At 38.0% G+C, this 26,235-nt stretch overlaps 2 protein-coding genes and 1 non-coding gene across 4 annotated transcripts in view; 1 reads left to right on the top strand and 2 right to left on the bottom strand.

Annotated features, from left to right (window-relative positions):
* The window catches only part of LOC113526573 (F-BAR and double SH3 domains protein 2), a 95,198-nt gene extending 73,902 nt beyond the window's left edge, over positions 1-21,296 (bottom strand). The window contains exons 1-2 of one of the 2 annotated variants that reach the window (XM_026913749.3): positions 21,054-21,296; positions 14,998-15,095 (exon numbers count right to left, since the gene is read on the bottom strand). In XM_026913749.3, the coding sequence (XP_026769550.3) occupies positions 14,998-15,095; positions 21,054-21,074 (119 nt within the window). In that variant the 5' untranslated portion in view covers positions 21,075-21,296. The remainder of the gene's footprint in view (positions 1-14,997; positions 15,096-21,053) is intronic. The other variant, XM_026913750.3, reaches the window with a different exon arrangement.
* A 487-nt stretch (positions 21,297-21,783) lies between these two features.
* On the bottom strand, positions 21,784-21,856 carry trnak-cuu (transfer RNA lysine (anticodon CUU)). Its single transcript has one exon. It is a non-coding gene; the product is annotated as a tRNA-Lys (tRNA).
* Positions 21,857-22,279: 423 nt separating this feature from the next.
* Positions 22,280-26,235, top strand: LOC113526825 (P2Y purinoceptor 2-like). Its single transcript, XM_026914213.3, has 2 exons — positions 22,280-22,761; positions 24,043-26,235. Exon 2 carries the CDS (start codon positions 24,059-24,061, stop codon positions 25,037-25,039), a length of 981 nt encoding a protein of 326 aa, XP_026770014.3. The 5' UTR covers positions 22,280-22,761; positions 24,043-24,058; the 3' UTR covers positions 25,040-26,235.

Here is a 26,235-nt window from a genome sequence, read left to right as displayed (position 1 = left end):
ACACACACACACACAGCCTCTCATTTAGCAATAGGTCTAATGTGTTTATCTCTTGTCCAAATCTCTATCTCTCTTCTATTTCACGTCCCGAACAGCCGTTATCACCACTGCAGCACTCCTTATCTCAATCTAGGGAGCTCAACTCCAAAAAAAGTCTCTCTTTGTCTGCTTCAGAGAATGGCTGAGAATTTTGGGATTACATAACCCTCTAAAACACCATTAACCCTTTTAGAACCATGTTTACTTCTTTGAACCATTCTTCTGTATGGAAGCTCAGATTTATGTCATGTGACAGCCTGACACACAAAGGGTGATAGCAAAGCTGCAATTTTCAACCCCCCCCCCCCCCCCCCCCAAATCATAGAAATACACACTTTTCCTTTTTTCTATCAACTAGTGTGTATTTCTATCAACTACGTTTCTGCCAAAAATTCTGAAAGACTCAAAATAAATTAAAAAAAAACTTCTAAAAAATGTAGTCAGGAACAGACAGGAAGACACACCCAGCTATCAGTACTTCCAAAAATCTGTTTCCTCTGTTATTGCATCTACTTTTTCACCACAGTCCAACTTTCAGACTTCAGTCAAGCATCAAAAATTCCGTTCAGATTTTTCTATCCTCAAATACAATTTGCATAAACCCAGCAGGCTGGAAATTCCACACTCAAGACATCCCTACAGAAAAGACACAGAAGATAGCAGATTCCAGTGAATATGGATGGTTTATATCTTCACTGACGTCGACGCGGGTGTGGATTCAGCTAACGTGTTGCAAGCACACAAAGGTGTGAACAGCAGCTACAATCACAGGTCCTGGTCAAAGTGAAACTTAGGCATCAGTTCCCTCCTGTCGCTTTATTACTTGTATAGAAGTGACGTGAGTGGCGCCATTCTAATCCAAATAAACCCCATAAATAATTAATGTATTTATTAATGTATTTAACTCTTTTTTAAAATATAGATTTACCTAATGATTTCTCCATGAAATTTATTGATGGACACATTTATAGATTTATTGAAGCAGTCACTGAAGCAACATGCCAATGAACTTCCTTTAAGACCCATTGTTCTGATTGGACAGCACAACGCACAACAGGAGTTTTTCAAATTCATTGAATTCACTGAGAGAAGCCAACAGACTTCCTGCTGACGCCCCATCCAGGGTGTATTCCCACCTCAATCACAGTTTTCTGGGGACTGGCTCTGGATCTACCATGACTGATCACCATATAGCAGTTTTGAAGATGAATCAATGAACGATGAATGAAGCCAACAGACTTGAATAAGAAAGAGAAGGTTAATAATTGTAACAATAAGGACAGTCATGTTGAATGAGGCTGTACTGCATATAGATCATTGTGTTTCAGCTGAATGCAGTGTAAGGACACCAGCTGCTAAAGGTCCTATACAGTCAATCAATGGTAAGTGGTCTAATCCTAATTTTGTTCATAGATGTCTTAGTTATCTTCTGATCAAATGAAGTGTCAGCTTTCATACAGAAAACATGGGAAATAAATTGTAATTTACTGGCATGAGATCTAGTACAGTAAGTGGGATTTACATCATACATCCACTAGAGATTGGCAACACGATGGTGCAGCATGTAGCACTGCTGTCTCACAGAGTTAGTCACTGGTTCAATCGTATGAAGTTCTCAAGAGCTCAATGTCTGTGTGGAGTTTTTCTCCCAGTGTTTCTCCTGGTTTCCTCCAGTTTCTTCAGTGTCCTGCCAAAAACATAACATGCTGGCGCATGAAGTGGCTACTCTAGTGCCCAGCAATGGACTATTGTCCCATCCAAGGTATATTCCCTCCTCATGCCCAGTGTTCCCAGGATCCACCGTGGCCCGACCAGGATGAAGTAATTACTGAAGATGAATGAATTAATTAATGAATTCCCTAGAGAGTTCTGACTAGATTTTTTTAAAATTCATGCTTAACCGCCTCCTGTCCAAATACCATTTAATTCACACATAAAAGTGCATGTGCATCAGAGGCTAAGAAGTGCTGCTGGCTTCTGAGGAATAAGGAACATGAAATGTGTAGCAGAGGCTACTTCAACATATAAGAAGCGCTACTGGCTTCTGAGAAATGAGGAATATGAAAGCAGAAACTATATAACCTGGTCAAAATTGGAATTAACAAAGCAGAAAATACTTTGTAAAATTCAGCTGTGAAGCCATCAGGCCCAGGGGATTTTTCACTTTGCACTGACTTGATGGCCTCTTGGACCTCTGCTTCGCTCAGTACATTCAGTACAGTACTCATCCTAAAGCGTTTTACTAAATTACTAAATCCCATAATGTGTGTGAAAAATAGTGTGGCGGGAGCCCCTGACAAAAATCGAAATGAGTGAAAAGCCTGTTTGAACAGTCACGGGTAGAAGAAGCCAAGGACATGGAGACCGCAGCAGGGTGTTGAAGTGTGTAGGAACATTACACTGTAAGACAGGAAACAGTGGCAAACCTGGTGACGTACCTACATCAGAAGTCATCAGAAGGAGAAATGGGACTCAAGCCCTGTGTCCCCATTCAATTTCAGTTCTTCTCATGGATTCAGAACATTTGGCTCAGTTCACCTTTAAGAGCCGAAATTCCCATCCCTACTTCCCTAAAATGCAAAACGGAATCTTTTGGCTCCCGAAATGGCAGACAAAGTTTGTATTATGACCAGTGACTGTTTGCCTAATTATGAATGAGCTTATTTCATAAAATATTACCTTTCCATCTAATTAACAAAATACCATTACCACATTTTATAAAATATATTTACATAATTGTAACTGATTGCATACAATACATCTCCAAAAACCTGCAGTACAGCGAATCCTCACTGTCATACTTCTCACACGACTGACAGTCTAACACACTTCTCGCCATTCACAACAACGAATAGCTCTGATGTTGAAAAGAGATTTTAATGAGAGCATTTTAAAATTAAGCACAAGAGTAATGACCTTGCCTTCAAAACAGTGTGGGTTTGTATGTGACACTAGTGTAAATCTGCCATTTACACTAATTAACAATTTCATTCACTATTCCATGGGTATATTTTGCTTATGAAGTGTAAAGTGATGCTGGTTGTTCCTTCAGATAGATATTGGGCCATTTAACAACTTCACTTAAGCTGATAAAGTAGAATGGTCCATAAGATGGAGACAGGGATTCCCTCAACAGAAAGCTGGGAAAGGCATGTTAAAAAGAAAACTAGAACTCACAGTGAGAGAGTGTGTCCCCTATGCATACAATGCAACTGAAGTGTTGCTTGCTTCTGGATGGTGAAACAAGAACCTGCAGCGAGGAGGCCATGTGGATTCCAGATGTTGCCCTTGCTAACATGAACGTCTATGAAGGAAGTGCTACAAATGCAGGTCAAAGATCAACTGGCCAGGGGTTAAATCTACCTCAGATCATCTTTGTGACTCTCTGTTCTGAACAATGTGAGACAACATTTATAAGCTAACAAACAGAGACAGATAGAAGGACTATAAAGTCATATTACAATAGCACACATGTGGTGCTAGTGTGTTTGGTGTAGCATAACAAAAGTCCACGGTTAAAGTATACAATGTAGAAGAGAAGGAGATGGAATAAGAATGATTGAGACAGCAAGTCTGGAGACATTTTCCAGGAAATCGCCTGGAAGGGGAAGACAACACTTTAAGTCAATAATTACACCCGGCCCCAGAATACCTAATTATAAAGCAGTACAGAGGAGCTAACGATCACGCTACTGTTACTTTTAGGATCCCACGACTATTAACATGTCTTACTCAAGTGCTGAAAAAAAAAAAACAACTGCTGAACTTTGGAAATTCTACCCTTTACTTGAGTTATTCTTGAATACAATGCCAGAGTTGACAAGGCAAAATTAAATACTATAGATGAAATCATCACCAAAGCAGGTAGGCTAAGTACTGCTATTCTGACAAAGCCCCATTTCGTGTTATAATTAATCCCGCCCCCTGTGCTGCGATAGGCTAGCAATTCTTACAAACATTTGACCAATGAGCAGCGAAAAAACAAGAATGTGTAAATTTGGGTATGAATATGTAGCAAAACAGAAGTGTTTAAAGATGTGTTGTCAAAAATGAATGCATGCATAATGTTTCTTACGTTTCACTGTATGTTATGGTTGCTACGGCGATGTGAAAGGTATTTGAATGCCCAATCACTGCACTGCGGTCCGTCAAAACTGAAATTCCCTTGTCTTGCCTAGATTTGCTCATGATGTGTGTATTCAGGAAATTAAAAAAAACAAAAGTCAAGAACATTCATAAGTTTTAGATCAGGCCCAGTCATCAAAGCTGGCTTTCTTTCCTTCCACAGTATGTTCGGTGCACGCATACACACACACACACACAAACACACACACATACAGCGCAGATCTGTGGAATTTAAAGGTCCACAGTCAAGCTATAAACTGTGGAATCTGCTTCGAAGCCACAAACACACAACATGCAACTTTCACATTTACTGGTACGTAAACAATTCAAGGTCAATTCAATTCAAAACATAACAAGATGCCAAAAAAAATCCCAATAGTCACCACGACATAGCCATAAAAATACTGTTTTTGGCAATAATGTTCGGCTATTCTGTTACATAAAAATGAGATAATGGCCATAAATAGGCTCTATTATGTCCTTAACATCTGACTTTGAAAGAGAAATATACAGTATGCGTGTGTGACAATAAACAGAACTGAAAAAGATGGTCTAACCCCGTGTGTGTACAGTTTAGTGTAATTTCCCCTTGTACTGGTGAGAGAGAACACATGGGGAGAATGATTGTGGGAAAGTGAAGACAGGAAACAAGAGTGAGAAAGTGAGCAAACATTTTGCAGAAGGACAGAGGAGACAAAAGTAGAGAGATAAGAGGGACGATAAACAAAGTAGCAAGGATTAGGGGAAGCGTTTGCAATCTAATTACAAGAGGAATGAGATGAGGCCAGGGTTAGCGATGTCACAGCCTTGTTTTTCACCACAGCGCCTTTTCCAATTAGAGACCGTTTGAGTGTGAGCCCGGGTGAAGCCATGTGCAATCTCACCATACAGGCAGGGAGGGTGTCAGAGTGTGTGTTTTTGCCCTGTTATGATTTTACGCAAAAGATGTGGCACTAGACAATAATTCTGTGCTGCTCAATGATGCAAAAAGCACTTAATATATAAAAGAATTTGTGTTTATATTTCAATTGTGTAAATGAGAAATTAGACAATAAGCTGTTTAATAATGTACTGTGACTAACTAGATACCATGAAAAATTTGGATGAATTCTGACGAGTGAGGATATTGTGGCTTGACTTCGTTCAATTTCAGACATATGAAATGATAAGCAAAGGTACAGACACTCACCCCACCTCTAATCTTCAAAACTTCAAATAAACTGAGTGGTGTGAAGTGTTCAATAAGTTGTAAGCATCAAACCGTGCAGACGGTGAAAGTGGCACAATATTGTTACTGTAGAAGCTATTAACCCATGGCAGACGTAACTGCTGAGGAATGTTTATAAATGTAGGCTAACTGCAGAGAGTACAGAGAGAAGAAGGGCCGAAGTAGCACCAACAACAACTAATGAGAGAGAAGAACAGTAACAAGCTGGTAAAACATTCTCCTTTCCTAATAACACTTAAACAAGAATTGCCCTATGAGTTGGTCTGCTAGCTAGTAGCTTTCAAATTTCAAGAATTGTCAAACTGCTACGTTAGTAGGTATCTCGTGTAAATTCACGGTACATATAAAACAGTGCTTATAAAAAAATGAACATGGACTGATCTACTGAACTGCTGTGTTAAATGACATATGAGTAGAATGAGTAGAACTGCCCAGCAGTTGGTTCGCAATTGGCTGCCAATTGTTTTGCAGTTATTGAATGCATAACATGTCCTGCACCTCATACTGAACACGGATCTAAAATTTGCTGATAACTTGTCAGTTTTGCTCTATCCATTATGGCTTAGCTGTTTTTACTCATCAATGAGAGCTAGCTTTTCCCACACGTAGTTGATACTTGAGCCCAGGTAGACTGATGACCTCTCAAGTACATTTTGTCCCATTATACGAAAAATATCACATTTTATTATTTACTCTATTCCGATACAACCATGTGCCTTGCTTCCAATTTGGTGGTGGCATGTGATATAAACGAAGCTCAGGGTCAGGGCAGGGTAATGAGACACAGAGGAACAAGAATGCTGTCTTGCACTGGTTTAGTAAATGTATAATGTGAAAAGATTTGTCCTGACCATCAGATTATTAAATGTACATGATCACATAAAGCTTGTTAATTTGATTAGATCTCATCCCGATTGAACTGCTCTGTATCTGTTAGAACATTCATGAGGTCTGGATTTTAACCAGAGTCAGAGTGTGTGATGCTGCAGTATCATGCTCACTGGAATAAAGCGATTTAATCTAGTCATGCAACACATTTTCTCAACCAGCAGAATATGACTGATAAAGGTAATTCAATTTAATATTTCATGCTGCCTATGATATGGGGTGGCACTCTGAATACACTTTCTGCTGCCTTAGACTGAACAGAGCTTGAATGATTAGTAAGGAGCTATGTGCCACTTGCTCTCCTCTCAAAAGACTGGTAGATTTGCAGTTTTTACTTTAGCATTAGACCCTTGAGCTCTGTGATGGACTGGCTTTCCATCCGGGGTGAATTCTCCTGCCTTGCACCCAGTGTTCCTGAGATAAGATGAGGATCCTCTGCGACCCTGACAGAGTTACAACGTCTGAAATTTTATCTGAATCATGTTTAGTTGAATAGCACTCCCTGTCTTTTAGTGGTAATCCCTAATTTATAAGTGGATAACATTTTAGCTAATGTCAGTTCCATTCCTTGATACAATTCTTCAGTCAGATTATAAGAGTCGTGTCAGGTTGCTAGGCTACTTGGGTCTTTTTGCAACCAGGTTGTGTACGCATCTCTTTTTGTTAACAAACACCAAAGGGGTCTGTATGATTTTGGTTTGCACCCATAACCATGAGAGCAGCTCCACCTCTGCTCTGTGGGCAGTATGCTAGATCAAACATAATAAAAATGCAGAGGGAATTTTTTTGTTTTGCTTTGTCCAGACTTATTCTGGATCAGTCATAAATCCAGAAACTGAATGGAACCCCGGAGGTTTAATGAATTTTAATGACCATGATATAACACAGAAGATATTAACAGAAGTTAAATGCACAACAGCTAAATAAATGTATTGATAAATGGATAAACACAGAAATACTAACCCAAATAATTATAATGTAAATATTAATTTTAGGTTAAAGTACAATTCCAGTAAACAGTGCAAATCAAGAAAACATAATAATTAATATTTTAAACGTTATTTTCGCTTCCAGGAGTCTCACTGAGCGATGAGTTAGCGAGAGCTGAGAGTGTGAGGGTAAAGCAGCACACTCCATTACAGTCCCAGAGAGTGTGACTGTAAATAAAATAGTCTCTCTTATCTTTTAATATCTCTACTTAGATTAGGCTTAGACGATTAGCCAGTTATGAAAAAGTATTATTCAGAGTTTACCATTTTAACACTACTCTCAGGCTTTAACTGCTTTAATCATGTAGTGAATCATGAAGCTTGTGCTACTATATTTGCTTCACAATTAGCATCACAAATTAATCATTTTGTTTGTATGTTGCCTATTTTTTTTTTTTTTACAGAAGCAGGATAAAATATGGATATTTTAAACAGAGACAAATGTTAAACACACAAAATACCATAACCACAAATAAATGAATTGATGCCCTTTAACAGCATGCAGTATGAGTATCTCCCTCTGCTCTTTGCCCCTTTACTCACCGCTTGGGAAGCTACTGTATATTTTTAGCTTTATAAATGTGCAGTTTGAGGTTGTACAGTGTCGGGCTATAACTATAACTGATATAAATAACACAGTTCTGACACTTGATTTTGGACCATATTAAATTAGATTGTTAAATAATTGTTATATTATTTAGCTACTTACTCGTTTTTTTCAACTCATGAAGAAATTTGTACATATACAAAATATAGGAAGTTGTAATTTAGCAGTAATAATCAATGTGTTTATTTTCTGGGTATTTGATATTGTGACAACCCTACTACATAATATTGTAAATTGTGATAAAAAAAAAGTTTAGGTGATTATTGTGATATGAAAACAGAAGCACATAAACACACCTAAACGCACTTTCTATTACCTCCATCCCTCACAAATGATCACATGAAACTGCATAATGTCTTTGTTATTTTCAACACTTTCTCTTTGTGAATTCCTTATAGCTGTTTTTCCAAGCCTTATGATGGTACACAAATACACACACACACACACACACACACACACACACACACACACACACGTGCAGAACCATACAGCAGTTCTGATCTCTCCACTGATAATCTTTTTAAATCGCTTTAGCTGTCCTATCAAATCACTCTCATCTCTCACCGTATCACCACACCCAACCTTACACACACACACTTTCATTTACATTAACTAGAGAACATGATGCATGTCTAAACCCAGCTGGTGCTATGTAAATATTCACACCAGAAAAGGGAAAGACCCATCTACACTTGGTCACTTCATGTGTTTTGTATCGGAGTGTGACTTGTAGCTGGATAAGACTTTACCCACATAGACTTACACTTCAGCTGAGTCTGTGATTAGCTGTAATGAAATCTGATAATGCATAAATATAGAGCATAATATGCAAATCAGAAAATCATGACTTTGTATGCTGAGTTTAATTTCCTCTTGTAGAGAGACAAGAGCCAACTTTGCTAGTCAATATTCACAATATTCAGAAGCAGACGCTGTTCAGACCATTCAGTACAGCACTGATCCTGGTTTCAGCCGTGTTAAACTCTATGGAACACAGGTTAACTTAAAGTGAGGAATGGTGGGAGCAGATTGTACTTCGTCATGACGTAATGTTTTGGGCAGTCTTTCAGTTTTCAAATGTGGCCTGGAAAGATGGATATGTTTGTACTTTTTATAATCGGATTAAAATGTGTCTCAAACCTTTCACTGCAAAAAAAAAGAAAAAAAAAAAAAAAGATATCTTGAATAAAGGAAATGTTCTCGTTATGAGATTAGTATAATAAGAAAATACTTAATTCAAGCTTGAAATGACCAAAAATATTTAGGAATAGCCTTAATAATCTTAGATTTGTACACACACACACACATATATATATATATATATATATATATATATATATATATATATATATATATATATATATATATATATATATATACTTGCAGTGTTTATCAAACAGACTTATGTCTCTTTTAAGATTGCTTTGAGTGGATTTTTATAATCTGTTATAATTTTTACAGGTTGCAGGACTACTACTACTACTACTACTAATAATAATAATAATAATAAGGTGGGTAATAGACAAAAATATCCTACCAAAAGGATAAAAAGGAAGAAAAAAAAAAAAAAAAAAAAAAGTAAAGGTTTTTGCTGACAAAACCGTGGAGCCACATTCCAAAATTAAACTGTTGATATAATATTAGTTATTAGTTACAATGAGCAGCAATGGAGTGATGCCTGATGCTGCCCGCAATACTCAGTGAAATGTATCCTGATGTTAATATATCGTGACACTGATATCGTATTGTGATATTGCCCAGCCCTAGTGGATAATCCTAATCCCGGTATAATCCTGATTCTCAAGGACTCATATAACAACCAGATGCACATGGGGTTGAAATACCATTTTGTCTTAATCCAAGTATAAGTTTTCTTTTATATGTAACACTCGTCAGATTGGTTGTTGTACTTGTTTACAGCCCGTGATCGCAGACAGGCAGTTACTGCAGTGTTGAGTTGAAAAGGGCGATCACACTGCAGCTCCTAACAAAATGAAAAGCTTTTCTGCAGAGGTCCACACCAATCAAATTTGACTCAGCAAAGCCTCTGGTGAGAGCGGCGGATGAGTCCATTTCATTAGTGAGATGGGCAAGGGGTGAGTGTGTGTGTGTGTGTGTGTGTCTGTGTTTTGGACTTCCTGTTTGACCACAACAGAATTAGATATTGAGATACCAATTTTCAAGTGAATAATATTCTATGTCACAGGAATACTGAAGAATACGGAAACAGGAACATTTCCAGAGGAACCGAAATATATTTTGAAAAAGAAAAAAAAAGAAAATCTTAAAGAAGAAGTGAAACTATATATTTGTATTATGCTCATAACAGCTCAGGTGTTAAACAAGATCTCTGAGGGGGAAAGAAATAATAATAATAGGCAGTACATTTGTATTTACAGCATTTGGCATACACCCTTATCCAGAGCGACCATTGTTCATTACTGCAACAGCGTACACTAGGCTTACGTCAGATAGTATCACGTGGTATCGGATGTTGGTATTGGGGCATTTTTTATGAGTATGAGTAAATGAGTATGGTATTGGACCAATACCTGATACCAGTAAACAGTATCGATAGATATCTTCTATAAACAAAGTAAGAGGATGACAGTCACATATTATATAATAGCTTTAACATTTTAGCTAATAGGATTGAACAACTGAACAGGGCATGTCCACAAATAACAAAAGAATGTGTGCCATTTGTGCGCAAGCTAGGGGTAACATAAGTCATTTCTCTCGTTTTAATGTGAGCTCAGATTAAGCGTGTAAATTATTTGAGTGTCTCTAACTGAAAGCTTAACACATTGCAGTACATTTTAGCTGTTACCGTTATCAAATTTCAGTTTATGCTAGTACAGGTCTAATTAAATACCACCAGCTGATGATATTCTGGTTATAAGATTTAAGCCCTTTACAACACACATACATATGCAGTGGAGTGAGGTTTCCAGAACACACTAGAATCGATTATTTCCACACACACACAAACAACACAAAGAGGCGCCTTCAAAACAACGCTCTTTCTCGTCCTCTCTGCTTTGTTTTTTTGCCACGATCCACCAGATTCTGGAACCACAAAACTCCCTTTCAACTATGTGAAAGCATAAATGCCTCTCTGGTGTGCTCAACTATTTCCCACAATTCCTTGCATCGCCCACCCAGCTCTTCCTGCTGACAGTCAATCAGAGAGAAACCTCATCTTCATTCAGCTACCCCGTAATAGATAACACAGGACAGAAGGTAAAGAACTAAACAATGGAGGAATACAGATACAGTACAACAGGAAACACACACACACAGAGTTATGCCTGTTATTATGCGTACTGCAAAGAATATGGTCTTAAATAAAGTCTGGGAGTGTGGTTGTGAATGTGTGTCTATTTTAGAATGTGTGTGAGTGTTACAGTGTAGGACTAATAACAGCTTTGGTCGTGTGTCATCAGCAGCAGCAGGCTGAATGGTGTTCAGAAGGATCAGAAGGGAGATGAGATCAATGAAGCACCGTACTTCCTGCCAGGAGATTGATTTATACAACAAGACCACCATGTGTGTGTGTGTGTGTGTGTGTATGTGTGTGTGTGTGTGTGTGAGAGAAAGAGAGAGATAGTGAGTGAGTGTGTGTGTGTGAGAAAGAGAGAGTGAGTGAAAGAGAGTGTGAGAGGGAGAGAGAGATAGTGAGTGTGTGTGTGTGAGTGTGAGTGAGTGAGTGTGTGTGTATATGTCTGTATAAGTGAGTGAGTGAGTGAGTGAGTGAGTGAGTGAGTGAGAGAGAGATAGTGAGTGTGTGTGTGTGTCTTGGACGGGACCAAATACCCCTACAAGGATAAGAATATTTGACACTTTTGACCTTGTGGAGACATTTGGATGAAAACTGTGGCATTGATGTAAAACAACGTTTTTGGTTACTGAGTTTAAGACTAGGGTTAGATTTAGGTGTAGGTATAACATTAATCAGCTGCATTAATAATTATGTCAATGGAGAATAAGGATAGTAAGACAACCGCGCGTGTGTGTGTGTGTGTGTGTGTGTGTGAGGTTGGCAAAGGTCATATCTCATATCAATGAGACTCTTTTTCCTCAATAATGAGTCTGAAAGCTTCGTTTTCTCCTTCTCTTGATGCTCACAGTAAGCTTCTATCACAACATTGTGCAGAATAGAGCTTTATGCAATACAAAACTAAAATTTGCTTTAGCCTTGAGTATACTTTTTGAATGTTCAAGCTCAATCCCAGAGAGGCACAGAATTGTAAAGTGCGGTTGCTACTCCCACACACCTGATGCAATCAGATAATTAGCTCAATCAGGAAACGCTTAACTCTTAATGCACAATGCTGAGGATGAACCAGGCCTCAAGTTAAAAGAAAACTGTAATATTTGTGCAAATCTAAAAAAAATTTTTTACTTTTCTGTGCAGTTCAATGCTTTAATTGCCTCTGGTGTTAAGCTAAGACAGCAAAGTTGTCTTAATATACCATTATACCACTATGCTATTCATACATTTCTATAACAATAGCTCCAACTGTAAGGCAAATTACAGGTTCACTCACTCTAATGTGTTAGTGTTTCTATAGTAACAACTTACATAGAGACTTGTATAGAGGACACTACATAAACTGATTTAAAAAATGTGTGTAATTGTTGATACAGTGAGGTTGTTTTTCTGTTAGGGGATCTTTGTTTGGCATTTTTGGAAGGAGTCTCCAGTGTCAGAACTTTGAAACATTCAGAGGTAAAGCTGTCTTAGTACCTTCAAGAGAGAGAAGGAAGAACAACGCACGTAATATCAGGAACTAACTTATTTTGTGGACATTAAATATAACTATAAAAGGATAAAAAGTATGATATGCTGTTAATAAATAAAAATTGTTAGCATTGCCAAATTGTTGTGGTATAAGAGTAATAAAACATGACAGAACATGCAGTTATTGAAAAATAATCAATTTGGAGCAATAATGCATCACACCACCATCTTGTTAATTATTTGCCTAAAGTAGCATACCCCATCATGTTTTATTCCTTACATCATGCAACAATGTAATATTTTCCAACAGTGGTGTTATTATTTCCATATTACAAACACAGTGTACTCTTGCTAAGAAATCTTTTCCCAGGATTTTCCAAGACTCCAAGAATACATCAAAGAAACAAGCATAACTGTAAGAATTGATTTTATCTCACTTGGATTTTTCTGGTAATATAAACATAAAATAAGTGCATTTAGGTAGACTTTCTCTGCTTGGTGAAATGATCTGCTTTATTACGTATATGTGATTTTAGCAGTTTATAGTTACAATATCTCACGTTATAGTTTTCCATTACATGACTTCATTATTAGCCATCAGGTTAATAAGTAAATAATTTTATAGTAAGTTGTTTCATGCATTCACATTATAACCCAACAATGTCAATTAAAAAGTAAATTAAAAATATATTTATATGAATTTTCTGCAAAGCTAAGAGAAGTCACCAAGACTTTTGGCTAGACATGACATTTTAGTGCGTAAATGTCACTAGTGGGGGAGTGAAAAATGAGAATTGCAGATCAGGCAGCTTTTTAGACATTCAGCTGACTCAATGAATTATCCCAACCCACCTCCTCATGTTATTGCTATTTTTTTCCCAGAACTTTTTCTGGGGAACAGTTACAATGACCCTTATGAAGGTCTCTTGCTGTGGACCGTAAAGATAACGAAGCACACCATTAGCTGAGTGCTACACAGTAATGACGGTATATTAGCCATGAATAGCCGCCAGGGCTGCCAAAGCAATTTCAGAAATAATAACACCCATTACATCACTTGCATGGTTGTAATAATGATCATATTTTTTGTCATCAGGAGGTACGCAGGATGTAACTTTACTGAAAAGGACTAACTTCAGGGACAAATATAAGGCTATTACAGGAAAGGAATTAACACTCATAAGTAAAAAGTACTTAATGCTTTTCTATTTAGAGAGATGTGTCTTGGCCCTTGGAGCTGCACTTTGCATTCATTTCCAATAAGCTAATGAGGATGGAGCATTAATTAGGGATTAATAAGCAAAGTGTCGGTGTATTGGGTATTGTATAACCTAGCTGCTGCTTGGAACATGGGTCTATGTGGTGTGTGTGTGTGTGTGTGTGTTTGCATGTGCTTTAAAAATTGTGCTACCAAGCTCACAGAAAATGGATAGACAGCACACACACACACACACACACACACACACACACACACACACAAAAGTTGATTTTGACTGCACAGCAATTTCCTTTTGAAACTCCCTTGTGGTGCGTCCAACAATTAAATACGTCTCTCAAACAAAACGTTTATGTGCCTGCATGCGCGCACACACACACACACACACACACACACACACACACACACACACACACGTTTTGCGAGGAACTTTCACAATTAGTCCTTGTGAGGGCCTTCCATTGCTATAATTATTAATGCAGTAAATTAATGCTTACACCTAAACCTAACCTTAACGTCAGTAACTAAAATGATGAATGACAGTTTGGAACTTTTTTTTTTTAAAAAGTTAAGTCAAATCTGTCAAATATTCCTATTTTTGTGGATACATCTGGTCCCCATCAAGATATAAAAACATGCCCACACACAAGCACACAATCTACCAAGCTGAAAGGTAAGTATCAATTAGATGCGAACATTTTTCAATGACTGTGTTAATCTATTTGTTCATATTCTGAACAATAATCAGAGAACATAACAGTTGCTGAACTGAATCTTCAGTTGCAAAATTATTCTAAACACACACATTGTTTGCCAAAGCAAGCTAACTCAGTTCAAGACTTGATCTGTCATAGTATGAGAAAAGAACAAATCGAACCCAATTAAAGGGAACAAAACACAGACAAGAAAGAACATCAGTCTCAGTTGTGACGTTCAGCTGTGGGAACGTCTGGCCTCTGAGCAGGAAGTGCGGAGGAAATGCTTTCATCACGCCCCAGAGTCCTCTGATCTGAGTGTTCTTCCAAATAACAGCAGCCCTCGTCTCCTCCGGCTGTCCTTTGGCACGGCCTCCCAGTCCATCCCTAGTTTCCTCTTCGATCCTTTGTTCACGAGTGATTATGAAAGTGTGTGTTTGTGTGGAGGGAGTGTTTAAAAGCTTACCTCATGTCTTCTAGTAAGTCGCATTCGGTCTGGTGTTTAAAGTGCAGTCTGGTGAGCTGCTCTGTGTGAGTGGTCTTCAGCTCCTGTGTGACTTTGACCTATATACAAACACACATATGACGAAGAATCTTTATTATTCAATTCATAGAAAAAGTGGCAACATTCACTGCTCATGCAAACACACACACAACCAAATACACACCCACAAGCTCATTATTTTTCTCCTGGGTACATGGCCTTTCCAGACAAAACAAAGAGAAATAACCTGACCCATCAATAATAAACACAGTGTGCATGACATGTGACACAAATAGACCTTGAGGTTTTGCCCTCTCAGGTCAACTCAGTTCAATTAAATGTGTGCTTTACTGGTATAACTTTTTTCACAACACTGGAGAACCCACAACACAAACAAGAAAGCATCAAACAAACTGGTACCAGCAAGTAAACTATAACATATAGGGTCCCACAGGGCTAAAGGTCACCTGGGGTGAAGCCACTAGAAGAATATTATATACTGTTTGTGTGCTGCACACACTTTCTCACAAATGCCTCATGGTACTCTACAATGCCATTTAAACCCTCTCTATCTGAACACGGTTAGCCCACAGTCAAGTTCCACAGTCGAAATTGTCAAAATGACCCATATTAGTTTCAAATGTGCTTGCTTTAAGTTTTCCAATGAACAATAATTTTCTAAAATCCTAAATATATTACAAAGGTGGTGTTTAGGGCCAATGTGAGAGTTGCAAACTGCCTGGCTGTAGCTAAACTGCCTGGCTGTAAATCTAAAACAAAAAGCTGTAGCAATGCACCGGTCTGATGCCGAGTATCGATATTGGACTGATGTTGCCCTAAAATGTTGGATCCATATTGGCTCAGATGAGACCCATTTTTAAACATATTTAATAATGCTTTAACAACATATCAGCATTCTTGGAACGTCACTTGTCCAGTCAAATTTGTGGACAGCAACTAACTGTAGTATAATATGATAAATAGGATGTAGCAGACGTATTCAGACTTTTCCCCATGAGGCCCTTTTTTGAGAACTTGCCCCACTTTTAACCCCCCCAACCAAAAACTTGTCAATACTCAAGCTTCTGCAGAGTATAAAAAAAGGCAGAGTCATCCAATCTGCCCAGAGCTTTTATTGCCCATTATTAACTGGCTAATAAAATAAAACAGAACAACACGAAAATAAGTCTTATTACACAACCCAAACCCAAAGAGGAATACTGCATAGTCCCATCCTGTATGTGTGTGTGTGTGTGTGTGTGTGTGTGTGTTGAGTTTTAATAACTTTCTAATTATCATTACTATTAAAATTAATTGTAAAGTGTTAGATTTGACACTTCCTTGTAGGCACATTAAATCTGGCTTTTTTTTCCCTCTTTCGAACATTTTCAGTGCTGCTGTTAACTCTATACTTGTCTAATGTGAGCTAAGTGGATACACTGATAGACTTTATTTCAAATTAATATACTCAAAACATTCTCCATTTACCTTGACAGAAGGTGAGAGCAGTAAATTTTTTAAAGCGGGGAAATCAGTGGGGCAGAAGGGGGCGGGGCTGTCAATCATTCCATATTTATATACTGATTGGCCCATTTTGCATTTTTATTAAAAAATTACTATGAAATTATTTTGTATTTTTGAGCGATAACTTCTTATAGTGTACTCTGATGTTAAAATGCAGCACATCTACATAAAATGTGTAGAGGTTCGCAGTTCTCATACGGTCTTTTAAATACTTTTTTTTTTCTGTATTTTTCATCTCACCCAGACCACACCCACCCTGCAATTCCTTCAGTTTGAATACCTCTTATATATGTAGCCTGCTAACAAACTTGCATTTTTTTACAAAAATTATATTGTTTTTAAATAACATTGAAAAAGAAAAAAAATCTGTTAACATTTCACGATTTTAAATATTCAAAACTTTTTAAAAGACTCAAAACAGTAGAAAACCTTAACATAATATCAACTGCTTCCAATCAATTTGTAATTTTTTTTTAAGTTATAAAATGACATTGTGATAGTTCCCATAGAAGCACATCAAAAGTTTTTTCATTTCTCTTATACCACAGCAATTTGCCAACAAGTACAAATGATAAAGGACAAAACATACATTTATAGCTATGTTTATTATTGTGGAATGTCCATGAAACAAGTTAATTCCTGTTATCACTTACGGTATAACAGCTATAAACAGTCATTCCCTAACCAGCCTCTCTTAAGTAAGTCTTGAGGAAGTCATAACTATAGAAGCAATAAAGTATTAGAACAAGCACATAATAAAACCTGTTATTTGAATTACAGCTGCCACTCCTGCCAGAGCTGCTGTTATAGTAAATAATAATCAAGACCTTCTGACCAATCAGAATCAAGATTTCATCAGCCCTGTGGTATCAGCCACTTATCAGCCACAGAACGTAGGCTAATTACTAGGACGATATCATTCGGCCCTGCAGTTCTGAGGCAAAAGCCATGGAATTTTTCTGGGGCCCAGTCAGTGTGCAGTAGGTCTATCTGAACAAAATATATTGGTCAAAAACATAGATTTTATCCCAGGCCCACGCATTATGAACAGCAGACCTTGAATGGATGCATTACATTAGCTGGGGAAAAAAACAGCTGATAAAATATGTCAAACTGTTGGCATCCACATACGGAGCAACACATTTTAACCAGCTGCAAATGTTGCAGTGAAAAGTCAGCTGAGGATCAGTACTGGCCCTCAGCTAATACTTAGAAATTTGATATCAATATCTAATCAAAGATGGAGGCATGGAATCGATGCGTCTCTAAAAAAAAAAAAAAAAAAAAACAGTAATGTTACTGGTTGCCCCATATCCTCCATTTCCTGTTTACTCTACCACTTGTGCACATATGCCTGCCATCAGAAGGGGCTACACATCTACCCATATTGTAAAGACTTCAGTAATGGGTGCTTAACAACAGCTGATTATATATGTGTCAAATAACATGTTTTGCGCAGTAATTGCACTACAATAATGTTCACAGAATGTCAAAGTTATCATTACAATTCCATATTTATCCACCCCAAATGTCAAACCAGCACATCACTTAGTTGGTTTAATCAGAGTTTAATGGCCACCAGCAGCTATAATAAAAAAAACAGAGCTAACCAGTTGAGATTGTGTATTTTTGCCTGTTTATGTTTACTAGCCAGCTAGCTACTTTAGGACAGGGATATCAGTGTGACATTTGATGATTGAAGTACTGGAGGTTTACTGCAGGTGGAGAAAAAGAAGAGTAGATCTGGTTTTATAGCATTTTCTTTTACATCAGTTTCAGTGGAACTGTCATAAAGGCATTTTATGGCAATGTTATTAATATGGCAGGATCAGTCGATGGTAATTGGCGACTTAAATAATTAAAAAACAAATTTGTGCCTTCACCGCTCTTACTATATACTGTATAACTGTACAAATCGTGCAGTGATTTTATGTAATATATTTCCTCATACCCCTGACATTAATAAACTACATCACTGTCTTGGTATCAATTTTAGACAAGAGATGGCACAGAACATTGCTGAAAATCAGGAGGGTCCTGTCTGTCCTTTCTTTCTGCGCAAATCTGTCCTATCTTTCTGTCTTCCCGAGGTTCAGAGGCAGTGACTAATCTGAACTTACATCACTGGAAACACACTACAATCATTAAAGCTACACTTTCAAGTACACTGCACTTGTGGATGCACATCTAATAAACACATCTAATATCAGCGGTACACAATAATGATGACTCAACTGTACCCCGGGAGTGGGTGCTGACTCCATCATCATTACAAATCAGATTAAAGGGCGTCAGAGACATGTGAAAGGTGGAGCCCTTCAGTATGCAGGAAGTCTTCCTATACACTGACTTGTGTGCTTGTGTTAAGTATGTTTACTTATTCCGTCTGTTGCTAGTTGAATAGTTTGGCTACGGCTCCCTTGTAAAAGAAATGTTTCATCTCAGTGGGTCACACCTGGATAAACACAGGATAAATGGTATTAATAAGCAGAATTTGCCAACAGTCTGGTTCTCCCACGGAACGCTGAATTTCCAACGCAGAGCAGCTTCATTGAGTAATGATCAGCTAAACCCGTAAACAAATGCCCTGCTTTCTGTCATGACAAAATCTGCGAACACACTTGTGTCAACACGAGAAGTGTTGAGAAGTGATTACACATCATGCTTAAGTGAGCTCAGCAACACCTGAAGTATTGTGTATAACACCTGTCAACATGCTGCTGAGTGATGGAGAGTGGAGCGTGATGCACAATGCCAGGGTGTGTGATGTCGAGGTCCTAGGACACCCAGTGGGACTGCACCGATGAGCCTGGGCAGGCCAGCTAATACCTGGGGACGAGCTGTTAATTACAGAGCCAACGCTCTGCTCGGCAGGAAAGGATTTACCATAATTGGTTCAGTAACTATTCCCTAAAGGTTAGTTCAGGTGATCGTCGACGAAACAAATGAAAAAAAAAAAAAAGCCTGAGAACATTCTTAGATTGCTAGTACGTACAATGTTACAAGCCACGGATCCAACAACACAGTGAACCAAAAATGCAATGAACAATACAGAACAATAAAGCTAGAACTGCAATCAGAAAGAAGCGGAGTAGGACTTCGGGAGCGGTTGAACTCTTGAGATAAAGTCTGTCCAATTTGCAAGGCTTCGTAAGGACAACTGTCATCTAGGGTCCCCTATTCCGCACAAATGCTGAGGAGCATCCAGTCCCCAACAAAATCAGAGAGAAATAATGCTTTTGACATGTGGTATTTAAAAAAAATACAATATCATGATAATACTGAAAAAATGTCACAAAATATTCTGCAATCGCCACAATAAAGAAGGTAATATAATATTCCTATGGCATACGTGAGCTGGGCAGGAGGGAAAGCTGTGCCACAAAGGACATGATTGCATCTCTGACATGATTTTAACTAATCGCTTCAGCTCAAGATGTCATGTCTCAGAGCAGTAAGCTTCTGAAATAAATCAATCCTGATTTACATGTTAAAAAGAAAAGACAAAAAAAATCAGGCTGATCACCCATAAACCTCAGACTGTATTGTGACTGTAGACTGAAATGAAAGGGAGCTTTGTCTTGTTCACATGTGCCTTTTCTACTCATTCTGCAACTGATCCTCCTTATAGTGCTCAAATCTGACAGTCTACCTTTCGTTTCACTGTAAAAGACAACCTTCCCTGTTTCCTGTGTGCGCTGAGACAGAACAGTGACATAAGGTCAGACATAACCTTGTCAAGCTGATGCTCAGCGGCTAGAGGATTTTATTCAAGGTGTCCATGATTGCTGGAAAACACTGATGCAAAGCCAGCGTGTGGCTTAATTTCAGAAGATGCAGCAGCCTGGAATATTTCTGAAATCTAACACCCTTCCTGCATCAAGCATTCAATGAATAAATAAATAAATAATTATTAAGAGAGACCAGCCTATCACAAACCTCTTCAATGCTGTCTATTATTTTTGGAGAAAAAAACAGGCTGATCATTAAACATGGTCTGTGAAAGAAGCATAAAACACACTCACAGCCCTTTCACTGGTTTCTACAGATGCATAGGTATAGTGAAACCCAGTACAGCACATCTGAGTGAGCTGCAATATTGCAACACACAGCCACAGGTCCAAAAGCAGAAATGGCACTGTACTGACCAAAACACCACAACATCTGCAGTACTGTCCCAGCCTAAACTAAAGGATGAACCACAAACAGCCTCTAAAAATCACCCCTTCACTGAGCTCCTACAGGAAATGCCTTCCTAAGACTAACAAGATGCTTTCCCAGTAACACAAATCCCATCAGTGTAGTGCCATCAATGCACCATCGGAATTATGATCAAATAAAGTCAGAAATGTGCACGTACCACAAATACTAAGCGCGCGCCAACAACAAGAGCAACAAAAACAAAACCCCAAACAAACAAACAAGCAAGCAAGCAAGCAAACAAACCAACAAACAAACCAACCAAGAGCAGTTCTTCACTTCATCCTAACGTGGAGAGGAGGGCACTTTCTTACCTTTCTCGGCGGAGGCTGCATGGCTCAACATGGACATGAAGAAAGCGCAAGTCCAAAATTGTGAAGTCCAAAGAGAGAAAGGAAAAGAAATAAAATCCACCAAGGGGGAAAAAAAACAGGGAAAAGGGGGAAAAACTGAGATCAGATCAGCGCTCGTGCAGCCATGAAAGATCAGATCAGCTCCACTCTTCACAAGCACAGTGAGAGAACAGAGGAGAACGGTATGGAGAAAAAATGCTGCAGGCTTTCTGCTAAATACGAGACACATGAGCGACACACACAGGAAACACTGAGTGCATGGAGTGGTGCAGGAGAGCGCAGGCTGACCACAGCACCCCCTAGTGGACATCTGCAGCCATTTCTCCTTATACCCCGTACTGGTGGCATACTCTTTTTTTTTTCTTTCTTTCTTTTTTCCGTTTTGCCAACTTTTTCTGTAACATACATACATTGCACATGTGTACAGTATTACAAAGCGAATGTTTTTCAGATCTTGCAAGGGTCAGGCGCAGAATTAATTTTCACTCAACTCTGTGCAAACACAGGAAGCCTGTATCCATCGTTTCAATTCACTTCAATAAGCTTTATTGGCATGACCATATGCAGTTACTGTATTCCCAGAAAACAGTAGTTAATATTAATAATAGTGAACTTAATAGCTGTAATATATATATAATATAATAACACAGTTTGTGACACATACCATACTTAGGAGAAAAGAAAACACTGACGCCCAACGTGGGGCTCGAACCCACGACCCTGAGATTAAGAGTCTCATGCTCTACCGACTGAGCTAGCCGGGCTGTGTCGTGTTAGCCCAGAATAAATAATTATATTTATACTATTCCTGTAGTGACTGGTGAAATTAAGACTAAGAAAAGGTAAAACTCAGATTGTGAAGGCAAAGCTATATATATAAAAAAAAGCTCTGACCATCTGGTTGTCTTGAGACATTCAGTAGATTTTGGAGGAAGCTAAATCCTTTACATAGAGATTGCTTTCACTGACACTAATAACTTGAAATTTCAGGTCTTTAGACATATATTACAATATATTAAAGACCCAAGATAATGAATACTTAAACTTAAAATGAAACTTAAACCCAGTACAATGACAGCTTATTAATGGCGGCTGTTGTTTGGCACATGGTCCTTCAGAATGCAAGAAAATAAATATTTGGAGGCAATTATGAAGCAAACAGGTTTTTCTTCTAACAGGTTTTTGCATGAACAAATGAGGATTCCAGGCCTGACAAGCACATAAACCAATCCTTGTGGAGATATACAGTACTTTACAATTACTATTAGCTGTAGCTTTACATCCAAAATAGTCACTGTGTGTGTGTGTGTGAATTGGTAGGAAGGTCATTTGTAAAACCAGAGAAGCTTCAATCTCTCCTTCCCTTCATGCATCTGTCAAAACAATATTCATTTTGCAGCTCTTTCTGAAAAACAACACTAAAAGCGACAGTCAGCAACTTGCTTTAGCATGAAAACAGAGAGAGAGAGAGAGAGAGAGAGAGAGAGAGAGAGATGTAGTCAGAAGACAGCGAGCTGTGACTTGCCCATTGAGATGTACAACACCAGGTGACTTGCCCATAGAAACGCCTTCACAAGAGCAAGGGAATGAGAGGTTCAACCTGAGGAATTGTGAGAAAAGAGAAAGAAACCACGATAGGATTATTTCTCCTGGATTGATCATTACACCAGTGAGTACCCTTTTCACAAGTACTACAATTCTACCCCTTAATAAATCCTTCATTTAATAAAGTGAAGAAAAACTAATAAAGAAAAACTAAGCTCTGTCAGTTTCTTTAGAGCAGAACAATTTAGTTTGAGGGGTCCTTGCTTTCCAGCTCATTTTTGGTATGTGTCATGTGTACACATTTAGATATGAAAGGAACACACAGAGTGACTGAGAACGAAAAGGGAAATGAGAAAAATGAGATAGAAATGAAAATGTTTTATTCAACATCAAATTTATTCTATTTCATTCAACATGAAATGGACATTTTATGGATTAGGCATGTTATAATAATTGCCCAAACCTTTTATTGCAGTTTCTTATATTATTGTGTTATTTTGTTAACCTTATTAACCTTTACATGATGTTTGCATCATAAAAACCATGGCAGGCTTTGCATTCAGGTCATGTCCAATTAACAGCCAATCATGGGATTGCTTCCTTCCCTGAAATGGACATGCAATGGTCATTAAAATTTGTCCTATATATCTAAGATACCTTAGAAGACACTGTCCTAATATTGCTTTTTGATTGGGACAAGTGTCTTACAAGTGTCTTACGAGCAAACAAACAAAATGGCTGTTTACTTAGATAGCCTCCTCCCAAATGAAACACAAAGATAATGTCCTTATTGACAATGTTGATGACAACATTGATGACAGGACTTGTTTGAAAGACTTTGTATCAACCTGCACTGCTAAATGTCAATCCAGTCTATACTACACCTGTTCATTGTAGTCTATACTCCATTGCTCATTGTAACTGTAGTTGTGGTTGGTTTAAAACTGGTACTGAAGTGTTATAGATACCCATGACACACTAGTATACAGAATTCAGGCTCCATAAAGCATCCTATTCACAACCAACCATCCTATTTATCAGGCCCCAGAGTTTCAGCCATGCAGGAATTGGTCACCTTCTCCCAAAGAATGATCGTTACATTTCAATATAAGTGTATTTTATCTGTTTAAAGGTATTATTTGAACTAGTTTCAGAGATTAATCAGATATGAACGGAAAGCTGAGCTGCGTAGTTTTATCCTTAACTCAGATTCTGACTATTTTCTAAGTTGCTTTGGATAAAAGCATCAGCCAAATAAATAAATCTACATACCTGGAATATGAGAATATATCTCTTATGTCATAGGCTCCAGTTTAAGAAATTTAAATTAAAATTAGCTCAAACCCAAAGCTTGTTACCTTGTAAATCCTCTATATATATTTTTTAAATTTTTTTATTTTGTCAGACTTCCACGAATCAAGATGGCTGCCTTAAACGTTTCCAGTTTCATCAACAGCAGTTCTCAATACCACTGCAAGTTTAATGAGGACTTCAAGTACATCTTACTTCCTGTCAGCTATGGGGTGGTGTTTATTGTTGGGCTGGTGCTCAACGTCATTGCATTGTATTCCATCTTGTTCCGGATCAAACACTGGAGCCCCAACACCATCTACATGCTCAACCTGAATGTGTGTGACACACTCTATATCCTCACACTACCCTTTCTGATCTACTACTACGCTGACAAGAATGACTGGCCTTTCACTGAACCTTTCTGCAAACTTATACGCTTTCTTTTCTATACCAATCTCTATGGTAGTATCCTTTTTCTCAGCTGCATCAGCATCCATCGCTTCCTTGGCATTTGCCACCCGGTGCAATCAATGCAGTGGGTTAATGCCCGACGTGCCCGTTATGTCTCAATCCTTGTTTGGGTAATTGTTCTCATCTTTCAGGCACCGGTGCTCTACTTTTCCCGAACCACCAATCAAGTCTGCCATGACACCACATCTCAGGACCTCTTTAATTACTTTATGGTCTATAGCTCGGCCATTTCGGTCATTTTGTTTGTAATACCCTTTGCATTAGTGCTAGTTTGCAATGGTCTGATGGTGCGAAAACTTCTAAAGCCCACCACCATAGGAGGTGCCACGTCCCAGCGCTCCAAGCAAAAGTCAGTGAAGATGATTGTCATAGTGCTGCTGGTCTTCATACTCTGCTTTCTGCCCTTCCACCTCACACGGAGCCTGTATTACAGTTTTCGATACGTAAAAGTGAACTGTACACTGTTGGAAGGTTCTAACATAGCTTACAAGGTCACAAGGCCACTAGCCAGTGCAAACAGCTGTATTGACCCCATCCTCTACTTCATGGCAGGCCAGGGTTTCCGACAGAGCCTAAACAAGAAACACAGACAATCTCAGAGAAAGGAGGAGAGCAAGTGCCTCTCCACCTCTTTATGAACAAATAATTTGAAATATGAATCTGAAACACAAACAAGTGCAATGGATTAAAGAAAGTTATGAAGTGCATAGGAATGCTTTCATGACTGCTGAGCTAAATGGGTGCTTACTAAACTTGGGTGTACTGAACGCAGACATGCTTTTTAAATATCTCGTCACAAGGGGGAACAGGAGACAAACACTTATCTAAAGCAACTCATCTATAGCTCTTTGAGAATACAGGGACACGAGATACAATGAAAATAATTTAAAATATGGCTTTATTTCTAATAATTCCCTGCTTTAGATTTTTCTTTTTCTTATTAAGATAATGAGAAGTAAGATTTTAGGAAATGTTTGGTAAGCCATGAGTCTCCATCTTTATATTATTTACCAGCAATAGGTAGTTAAACTAATTTATGCTAAATCCATGTAAGACTTCTATACGTATGTAGAGAAGCCAAGAAGGTCAAGCAAGCTCAGGGACATGATAAACATAGAAGGAAAATAGATGGAATATAATATTTTAGATTTAGATTTAATGGCTGTAATGGTAAATCTGTTGTTTAGCGCTAGATACCGAAAGAGTCACTGTGTTGAGCACTTGATCAGGGCTCTTAACCCTCATGCATTCTGTTCTTGGACTGTATATTTTACATTTGTAAAATGCATTGGATAAAGGAAATCTTAAATATGTAAATATTGAAATGTATTAAAAAGGTAAAGCTTAAACAGAAAGCTTTGGATATCCTGAGCTTGTCTGGAGACAAGACTGGAAACAATCAGGAAACCCTTTTTGGTGAGAGATTTTTTTTAATATTCATTTTTCTTTTCATAGAGTGTGCATCCATATTGGGGGTTATTAAGTGTTTAAGGGATATGGAAGTGTTTAAGGGATATTGAAAATCTTTTTGACCATTATTACAAAATAATATAGGCCTAAAGTGTTCTTTATAACTCAAAAGGCAAGGTTTTATTGCATGTAGTTGAGGATTGCTGACAAGAAAACCTGATTAAGATGATTGCACACAACTTTACTATGATAAACCTGTTACTTTCATTTTTCTGGTCATTTTCCCGATTGTCCATTAATGTATTCAGCTGTCAAATTAATAAAATTGTGTTGACATTGTGGTTAATTCATGTTCTCAAAATGTAAAGTGCCCATGGAGCACTATGGCAGCATTGTGCCTAATAAATAAATACATTTCATCATA

This window comes from Pangasianodon hypophthalmus, chromosome 6 (assembly GCF_027358585.1).
Source record: "Pangasianodon hypophthalmus isolate fPanHyp1 chromosome 6, fPanHyp1.pri, whole genome shotgun sequence".
Classification (NCBI taxonomy): Eukaryota; Metazoa; Chordata; class Actinopteri; order Siluriformes; family Pangasiidae; genus Pangasianodon; species Pangasianodon hypophthalmus.
This window is presented reverse-complemented; position numbering and strand designations above follow the sequence as displayed.

Bases quoted from the DNA above. Each gene is read 5' to 3' on its own strand.
- LOC113526825 (XM_026914213.3), top strand. From the start codon at position 24,059: ATGGCTGCCTTAAACGTTTCCAGTTTCATCAACAGCAGTTCTCAATAC.